The sequence below is a fragment of the Chenopodium quinoa genome, unplaced genomic scaffold (genome assembly GCF_001683475.1).
Source record: "Chenopodium quinoa cultivar QQ74 unplaced genomic scaffold, ASM168347v1, whole genome shotgun sequence".
Classification (NCBI taxonomy): Eukaryota; Viridiplantae; Streptophyta; class Magnoliopsida; order Caryophyllales; family Amaranthaceae; genus Chenopodium; species Chenopodium quinoa.
Window position 1 is genome coordinate 152,860 of NW_018743783.1, and position 9,161 is coordinate 162,020.

General features: G+C 35.5%; 2 protein-coding genes and 1 pseudogene across 2 annotated transcripts; all 3 read right to left on the reverse strand.

The window, feature by feature from the left end:
- Window positions 1-798: 798 nt before the first annotated feature.
- Window positions 799-1,920, reverse strand: LOC110684873 (protein ALP1-like). The gene has a single exon (XM_021861311.1). The coding sequence runs from the start codon at window positions 1,918-1,920 to the stop codon at window positions 799-801; it is 1,122 nt and encodes a 373-aa protein (XP_021717003.1).
- Window positions 1,921-2,467: 547 nt separating this feature from the next.
- On the reverse strand, window positions 2,468-3,616 carry LOC110684874 (glutathione S-transferase T3-like). The gene has a single exon (XM_021861312.1). The coding sequence runs from the start codon at window positions 3,614-3,616 to the stop codon at window positions 2,468-2,470; it is 1,149 nt and encodes a 382-aa protein (XP_021717004.1).
- A 1,945-nt stretch (window positions 3,617-5,561) lies between these two features.
- On the reverse strand, window positions 5,562-8,926 carry LOC110684790 (annotated as a pseudogene).
- Window positions 8,927-9,161: the final 235 nt, after the last annotated feature.

The following is a 9,161-nucleotide window of genomic DNA, read 5'->3' on the forward strand; positions in this document are numbered from 1 at the left end:
TGGTTGTCATTAATCTTAGACCACTCTCAATGGTGAGCAAAAAAAATGCTCACCCACTCTCTCTCTACCCACTTTCTCTCTCAACAAATCAATTTTGCTCATGGGCAAATTTTTTTTACATTTCCTCTCCCAATGGTGAGCAAAAAAAATGCTCACCCAACACTATCTCTCTCTTACTTTTTCAATACCCCACCATTACTTTCTCTCTCCTACACAACACTTCTTTATTTATTTATTTATTTCATTTATATTTTAACAATGTTACTCCAAATAAAAAAAAAACTAATTCAAATTTGTGTAACTTATTTTTTTTATTTTTGTCTTTTTTATCGTTAAAATTTGTCGTAAAATTAAGTACGTTATATAAAAAAATTGTAAAAAAAAGCTCATAATTTTTTAAATGTTTTTATTTATTTTAAAAGCGGTACAATACTAGAGAACAATTACATTTGCAATGTCATGCGTATTTAAACTTAGGAAATAAAATAAACACAACAACTAAAAAATAACTCGACTGCGTACGGAAAAGTAGCTACGCCATAGTACTTGGCTTTATTTAAGTCGTCTAATTTCTCCCTAATTACGTGGCCCGTATCGTTGCCAAATATGTTCGACTAAATCACGTTTCAGAGATAGATGAATTTCTCTGTCACGGAGGGAAGCTTTTCGCTGTAGAAATGCGTTGAAGTCAAAGTTGGTAGGTCGGCCTACGTTGAATTCAAACGGTGGCGTTGTAGATGTTGATGCTGGTGTTGATTCTTGTTGATCTTCATCGTAGAAGGCTCTTAGAACTTCGGCTCAAGTGTAGTTGTGGCGCTCATCTTCAACAATCATGTTGTGCATAATGATACATGCTTTCATTATGTCTCGCAGTATGTCCTCATCGTACGCCAGTGACGGTTTTCGTATTATTGCAAATCGAGCTTGCAAAACACCGAATGCTCTTTCAACGTCCTTTCGAGCAGCAGCCTGGTGGTCAGCGAACAATTTATCTTTTTGAAGTTGAGGGGTTGTGATACCCTGAACAAAAGTTGCCCACTTCGGATAAATACCGTCGGCTAAGTAATATGCCATGTTGTATTCATGGCCGTTAACGGTAAAATTTACCGGAGGAGCTCGACCATGCAGAACCTCATCGAACACTGGGGAACGGTATAAGACATTTAGGTCATTACAAGATCCAGGAATCCCAAAGAAGGAATGCCATATCCATAAATCCTGATCTGCAACGGCTTCCAGTATTAGCGTTGCTTTCTTGTTCCTACCGGCGTACTGCGCTTTCCATGCCGTTGGACAGTTCTTCCATTCCCAATGCATGCAATCAATGCTGCCTATCATGCCCGGAAAACCACGCAGTTCATTTTGATGCAGTATTCTAGCCAATTCATCAGCTGTAGGGTTTCGCATGTACTCGGTTCCGAACTGCTCAATGACACCGGTACAAAAACGTTGAAGGGCAACTCGAGCGGTTGACTCACTGATCCGAACGTATTCATCCACGGCGTTCGCAGCCATGCCATAGCCTAACATTCTTATCGCCGCTGTACATTTTTGCAGAGGTGATAAACCTAACCTTCCAGCTGCATCCCTACGCTGCTGGAAGTACACATCACCTTCAACGACCTTGTTCATTATACGTACAAACAAAGGTCGTTGCATACGAAATCTTCTTCTAAATTGGGTGGTGTTGTACACAGGATTATCGGAAAAGTAATCATTAAACAACCTAGCATGTCCGATTTCCCTATCTCTTCTATTCGTACCCCCTCTAGGTTTTTTTGAAGAGTGTTGGGATTGTGTTTGGGGCATGAGGACGGATAGGGGTTGGTATGTGAAGAGTTCATCAACAAGTTGGTCATATTCTTCAGTATTTGAAGAAGATGAGCTTGAACTTGAGCTTGATGATGGTCTAGAATACATCTCGTATTACTATTGTTACTTGATGAAGGGGTGTGGTTGTGGATATGTGCCATGCCTACTATATATAGCAAAAATATCAAATGAATATGTGGTTACAAATCTGAATGACCACACCAAGTAAAGGAATCAAATTTTCAACCACGGAATAGGTATACTATGCTAGTCGACAGTGACAAGTCTTGAGTGCAATAATGTCGGTATCAATGGCACAAAGGTAAAGCATAATGATAAAGTTAATATAGCAAAACGTGGTTGTACAATGACAAAGATTTATTGATATTATGTCGGTATCAATGACACAAAATTAAAGCAATCTGATAAAGTGAAATCAGAAAAATGTGACTACACAATGACAGAGATGTAAAGCAATTATGTCGGTATGAATGGCAACTTAAATCAACTTGTTAAACAACTTGTCATTCAATATTGGAAAATCAGAATACAAGTGTACATCTTTCTTACATTGAAATTAACCACACCACTAATACAACTTAAAAATAAAAGACTAAATTGCGCTTAATAAATAAAAGACTACAACCAAACATGCTTAAAAGCCTTGTAATTTACCCAGTAAAAAATTCTTGTACGACTCTTCTTCGGGAGTGAGTGGCGTAGGCGAATTCTTCATAGCTTGCACCATATCAAACCAGGTTTTCATCTTATGAATGTCAAGTTCCTCCCTTTTCCTCTGCTCCTTGTCTTTTTCAATTTTGATCCTCTCTTCCTTCAGAATGGCCTCCCTCTCGCGAATTGTAGCGAATTCCTTCATTCGTTCGCTAAGCTCAGACGAACCACTTTTTGTTGCTACTGCTTTCCCTTTACGCTTCGCCTTTGCTTTCTTGACACCCTCGGGTCGCTGTAAACCGCCAGATGAAAAACCATACATAGGGGTTTCATCCTCTACATCATATCTGGACCTCTTCCCACTTCCAGCACTACCTTCTTCCTCAGCATCACAAGCGGCTTTTCTTTCCTTCAATAACATTGACCATCTCAGCTTTGGTCTCCACTTTGGATCCTTGTTAAGCATTTCAATTGCGTGAGGAAAAGTGAAATTGCGACCTTGGGAGACATGAAAAAGCTTCGCCGCACTTTTCATACGATCAGCTTCATTGTAACCACTCCATCCCTCCGGAAGTCTACCTGCTTCATCATAGCAAGATATCCATTGCAGTGTGTCCGCTGCCAACCTTCTCCAGTGCGACGTTAGACTCTTAATAGGTCTTGGCGGAATTATATGCGGCTTCTGCGTATGCAAAGTTTGGTATGCTGCGTGTACGTTGCGCCATAGGCTAGTTGCTTTTTGGCTTGTACTTTTAATAGCATCCTCGCTAATCTGCAAGTACAACCCAATCAGAGCTTCATCTTCCGCAACAGACCAAATACGGGTAGCTCGTGCAGGAACCTGGTTGGGTTCCAGTATGCGAACTGGTAGAGGAGGATACTGCGGCGTCTGTGGTACGCTTTCCTCTTCGCTCTCATCGAAGAGTGTGTTACTACCAAGATCAGTTTCAGGTGTACGATCTTCATTAGCAGGGTTTTGTAGGGGAACCTCAGTGGGTGTCTGCTGTAGTGGAGGTGGTTGCGAAGACATATTTCCCATTCTTTGCAAGAACAATTGAAACTCGGGATTAGTTAGGAAATCATCACTAAAACCCGAAAATTGTTGACGGAAATTTGGGTTGTTTGGATCCATTAAAAGATTCTGCATCAAAAAACAAAAGATAAATATCGTTACAAACATTTACTCAAAAAACAAATTAAAATGATAACAAATCCAAAAAAATATCAACAACTTTCTTCAATTGCATAATGCAATTACATTACATGCCATACAATATTTTTTTTTTCCTCACAAAATAACATATATACTAATTTTAACACATAACTACAGTACGTATTATGAAAAATAATTAACCAAAACTTGCAACACTTTAAGAACTATAAATTTAGAAATTTATTGAGAAAATATACACAAATTTGTTTAATTACATAATGCAGTATAATTTCGTGGCCTATAATATTGATTGTTTTTCCAAAAATCACATATATACTAATTTTATTACGTAACTACATTTATATATAGCAAAAAAAAATTAACCAATAATTGCAACACTTTAATAACTACAAATTTAGTTATTTATGGAGAAAATATACACAACTTTGTTTAATTACTTAATGTATATTAATTTCGTGGCCTATAATTTTTTTTTCCATAAAATCACATATATACTAATTGTATTACGTAACCACATTTATGTATAGCAAAAAAAAAAACCAATAATTGCAATATAACTACAAATTTAGAAATTTAGAAATTTATGGAGAAAATATACACAACTTTGTTTAATAACATATTGCAATATAATTACATGGCCTACAATTATATTTTTTTATAAAAAAAAACACATATATACTAATTATATTATATAATTGATTTTTAAAATTAAAAAAAAAATATTTACCTCAATATGGCTGAATTCCAACAACAATATTCTTCTACAAATTAAAAACACTTTTAAGAAAATTAAAATGTGGAGGATTTAAAGTGTTTTTACGAAATTATATCAAAATATATCAAAATGCATGTCTATTTATAGAGAATTTAATTTTATGACCGTTGGTAATTTTTTTTTTTTTTTACAAAATATATTTTTTGGAAAATAGCTTATAAAAAAATAACCGTTGCAAACGGCTACTTTTTTCTGATTGGCTACTCCCCTGCAGCTGCCACGCGTCACATCATCATTTGCTGCCCACCTGCACGCGTCAGCCGCACCCACTTTTTTTTTTTTAAATTCCGGAAACTCAAAACGACGCGTTTTGAGTTGCTTTCTTTGAGGCAGCTTCACAAAACGCGTCGTTTTGATGGAGATAAGGCCGAAATTTTTTGAGTGCGTGTGCCAGGTGTGGGCCCCACTTTATTTACTGTTCATCTAAAAAAATGCTCAAGTTTTGAGCTTTTTTGGTTTTGCTCATGAGCTTTTTTCCCCATTTTAACAAATGCTCACCATTGCAAGACTTGATCATTTTTTTTCCTCACCAAAAAAGCTCATGAGCAAAAAAAAAACTCACCATTGCTAGTGCTCTTAAATGCTTTTAAACAACTTGTGAAGAAACTTGATCCAAACTTATTTGCTAAGGGTCATTTGGTATCAAAAACACCTTTTCCGGTTTTTGTTATTTTGTTTTTAAAAGAGATATGATTTATAATGAAATCATAACTACATAGTATCTAGTTTACTAACAACAACAAAGTACAAACCACTTTTTCTGGTTTTGATTTTAAAAAATAAAAAACTGAAGAGAAAAAAAAAAAAAAAAAAAAAAAAAAAAAAAGATAAGTAACGACGATTCAAATTAATAAGTCAGCTTGGAGTAGAGGCCAAATCTTCAATTGTAATAACAAAACAATAAGAATCCTAGTAAGCAAACGTAGAAAATCCCCCTAGCACATACAGTAACCCTGAGCAATACTTCGTATATTTCTTTTATAATCTAATACTTCAAGTACAGGACAGTTACTAGCCAAACAGTTGCAAACTCACATAAGAATACAGCTGGGTAAAATTTCCTTGCAAACGAAATATATTGTATAATTATTGTAAATAATTTGATTGTATGAATAAACAGATTATATAGATTAAGAAACTAAATTCAGCATTCAGCAACCAGCTTTAGAAACATGAATTCACTTCTAAAATGCCAAAAAAGTACCTAATCCTTCAAAACATCATACTAATAGAATAAGTTAGAATTTCAGAACTGCATCAGTGCACAAAAGCTAGATCAGGATAAGTTAGCTAGTTAAAAGCTATTACAAAAGAGTTACTGGAAGTCGATAGCTTAGAAAGATGATAATATAAAGAGGGGAGTACTCTCCAGTCTCCATTACAGTCCGTAATACTTAGTAACCAGAAAACGCTGCAGAGGAAAAGAGTAGGAACTTCAAGCAGAACAATCAGCCAGCCACGCCAAGGTGCAAAATAAAACAACCATCCTAAACCCCAAGCTGCAAGAATCTGCCAGAATTGAAGAAAACGAAAAAGAACAGAAAGTTGAGCATAAGAGGGAATTGCCAAATTTTTAAAAACATTGTTAACGAGTGTATCTTTTAAAAGATTCCCTTAAAACCTCATAATTCCAGATGCAGCAAATTTTCAAGCAAAAAACATAGTACATGATAACACTGTCAAAACTACTCTCAAACAAGCGAGACTTGTGCGTGTGAATGGTTGGGAAGGTACATTTTTAAAGGATATACATAGTATAATCAATTTAAAAAAAATCCATGATAACACTCTCAAAACCAATTTCAAACAAGTGAGACTTGTGCATACAAATGGTTGGGACACCTGAGAAGAGCTAACACCATCCCTCCTAACAATCTAGTATCACATAAAACTAGGAGCCAATGAAACCAACAAGCTCTCTTAGTAGAACCTTTAATACAAATCCTATTTGAAAGCTCACTTTGCCGATTGAAATCTGGTAGTAGAACCCTTAATCCAAGTTCTAACCATTATTATGTTGGTTGTGACTATTATTGAACAATTTAAGAAGAAGCCTTTTATTAGCAGCTGGTTACCAAAATCCAATTACACACACAACAAAAGATCCATTAATTAAAACCGGTAGCTATAAACTATCAGAACAACCGAGGATTAGCAAGTTATCTGATTCTGATTTCATTGATTCTTCAAGCTATATACAGGTACACACAATTCAACATTATCAATCAAGTAGCAACCAGCAAAGTTTCTGCACTAATTTAACTACAACATGCATTAGAATTTAGAATGATACATGTAGTGGCTATTTCTTTTTCGATTCAAAATAACATACTGTATAAAAACCACCAGGTAACAAATCGATATTGATTTATCGGACGAATCAGAATTCACCACCAGTGATCTCGATCAACAAAACATCTAAGCTTCAAGTGAAAGGTCATTAGGAAACCGTGATTTATACAAGAATGACATACAAACTATATAGCTCTGTTTTAAGCAATGAATGATTTCAGAATGTATAAAGCTCTTCTATATGTCAGTTCAAGGAAGAACTTGGAAGGTCACATACATTTTAATTAAGAAGATATGGTTGAAAACTCTTAAATGCAAGATACAAGTTGTAACAAAAACACCAACAATCTATAGAGATTCAAACTTGTAAAAGAGACAATGTCCAACAAAATTACTAATAATGCACAAACAAGTGTAAGATGAAACAACAATAAAGCATTTATCAATATCAAAACTTAGGTATCAATATATGAAAGGTAAAGATAGTAGTAATATTTAAAATAATTAATAATAAAACAAAGATACCTCAAAGTAGCAAAGCAGGCCCATTGAAAAAGTGGCCAAGGTGTGGAACTCTAAGGAAAAACTTTCTTTCCACAAAGACATCCAAGAAGGTGGAGTATGCAGGATGATCATGGATATCAGGCAATTCTCCAGAAATCATCTTATAGATAAGTTGTTGAGAAGACGGGGATATCTTAGTAGAGAAAAACAATACAAGTAGTACATAACAAGCTGGAAAGTCATTGTGTGAGACACTGGAACAAGCATTGTGTGAGACAATGGAACAAGCACACATTCTAATGACATTTTCTTGTATCGACTTCAAAGGAATAAGCACATTCCTAAGCATGGGTGGATAAGGATAAGGAAGAATGTCTTTAAAAATAACATGATACAAAGATTGCCTTGCATAAACGGTTCCATCAGGGGTGGCTAGGTACGCACAGGGCTCAATTAGAAGACTAATGCCAACATACAGTTGTCTACCATGCTCGTCGAGTCCGAAGCAGGGCAGACCCGAGGGTATAGTCATAGGGAGAATATTGATTAAATGAGAGGTCATGTTGTCTGAACAATACCATTCTTCTTTGATTGTATCAAAACAAAAACATTCTTTAGATGTTTCAATTGCAAAACAATGACCAAATACAGCATGTGCATAAATGACAATACCCAAACCAGCAGCGAAGAAAGGAGGAACTGGAAGGGTTCTCCATTCACCGATTTTTGAATCAAAAACCTCAAAAGGAATTTCAGATTGTGCATAAAAACCTCTGTGTACAAAGCGAGAGGTGAAGGACATATAGATTACCTCCAATCTCTTCAACAATAGGACACGCTTTACCGGATTTCATCCTAGGAATAGTAGCATCAGCTAATTCAATTCAGATATCCTTAATATCACCATTAGGACCACTAACTTCTGGAATTAGCTTATACACCTCTCTCGAGGCATGCGTAGAACAATATGGTGCCGAAGGATCCTGTAATTCCCCACCAATTAGAAGTATATTTGAATCAGAAGTCGTTGAACATGGAAGCAAAACCCTAGAAGAAGGAGAAGAGGCAGTCTTGAAATTAAATTTGGTTGAAGCCATACCTAAAGGCAGGACATCGGAGGTGGCGTGAATGTTAGTACTCCACGCCACCTCCGCCAGTGGTGGGTCATACGATAATTCTAAGCACTTCCCACCGTATTTCTCCTCCGTTTTTTTCAAATCGGTACAAAATAGATTGAACTCTGAACCCAGAAATAAAAACCTCTCTTCTTCTATTTCTCCCTCCATCGTCCTCCTCCTCTTATGGCTCTCCATCTCCGTCTCCATGGTTGTGTTTTTTTAACTTATATTAGATAAAAAGATTGAAATCGAGAGAGAGAAAAGACAGAATACCAGAAGAATTGGAGGAGGTCAAGGGTCGAAATTGAGAGAGGCGGAGTTGAGAGATCGGGCGTCGGAAAGGCAAGGCTAAGGCAGAGGCGTCGAGCTTGGCGATTGATAAATTTACCCGACCCTAAAACATGGAGTTACATGTGTAGTAGGTTTTTAACTTATATTAGTTGAAAGATAAACAAGGGAAATCTTCTTTGATTGTAGCAATCAAGGATCCTGATCCATATGAAATTGTCAAAACTCTAATTAAGGTCTAAATATATTTTTTATTTATGATTTATTTTTCTTTATTTAATTAATATATATATATATATATATATATTTCTTTTTTGGTGCAATTTTATTTAATTTTACATGCTTAAGTACCGTGCTATGCACGGTCTTTACAGAATTTTTTTAAATAAATGTCAACCTCAGTTAGTATTACAATATTTCAGGAAAAAATGATTATTTTTTTAAATATCAATAATATAAATTGAATATTATACCTATACTATAACAAATACATCAAAGTTAGTGCTGAGCGATATCCTGTTCACCC

Excerpts from the sequence above, each read along its gene's own strand:
- LOC110684873 (XM_021861311.1), bottom strand. The coding sequence starts at position 1,920 with ATGTATTCTAGACCATCATCAAGCTCAAGTTCAAGCTCATCTTCTTCA.
- LOC110684874 (XM_021861312.1), bottom strand. The coding sequence starts at position 3,616 with ATGGATCCAAACAACCCAAATTTCCGTCAACAATTTTCGGGTTTTAGT.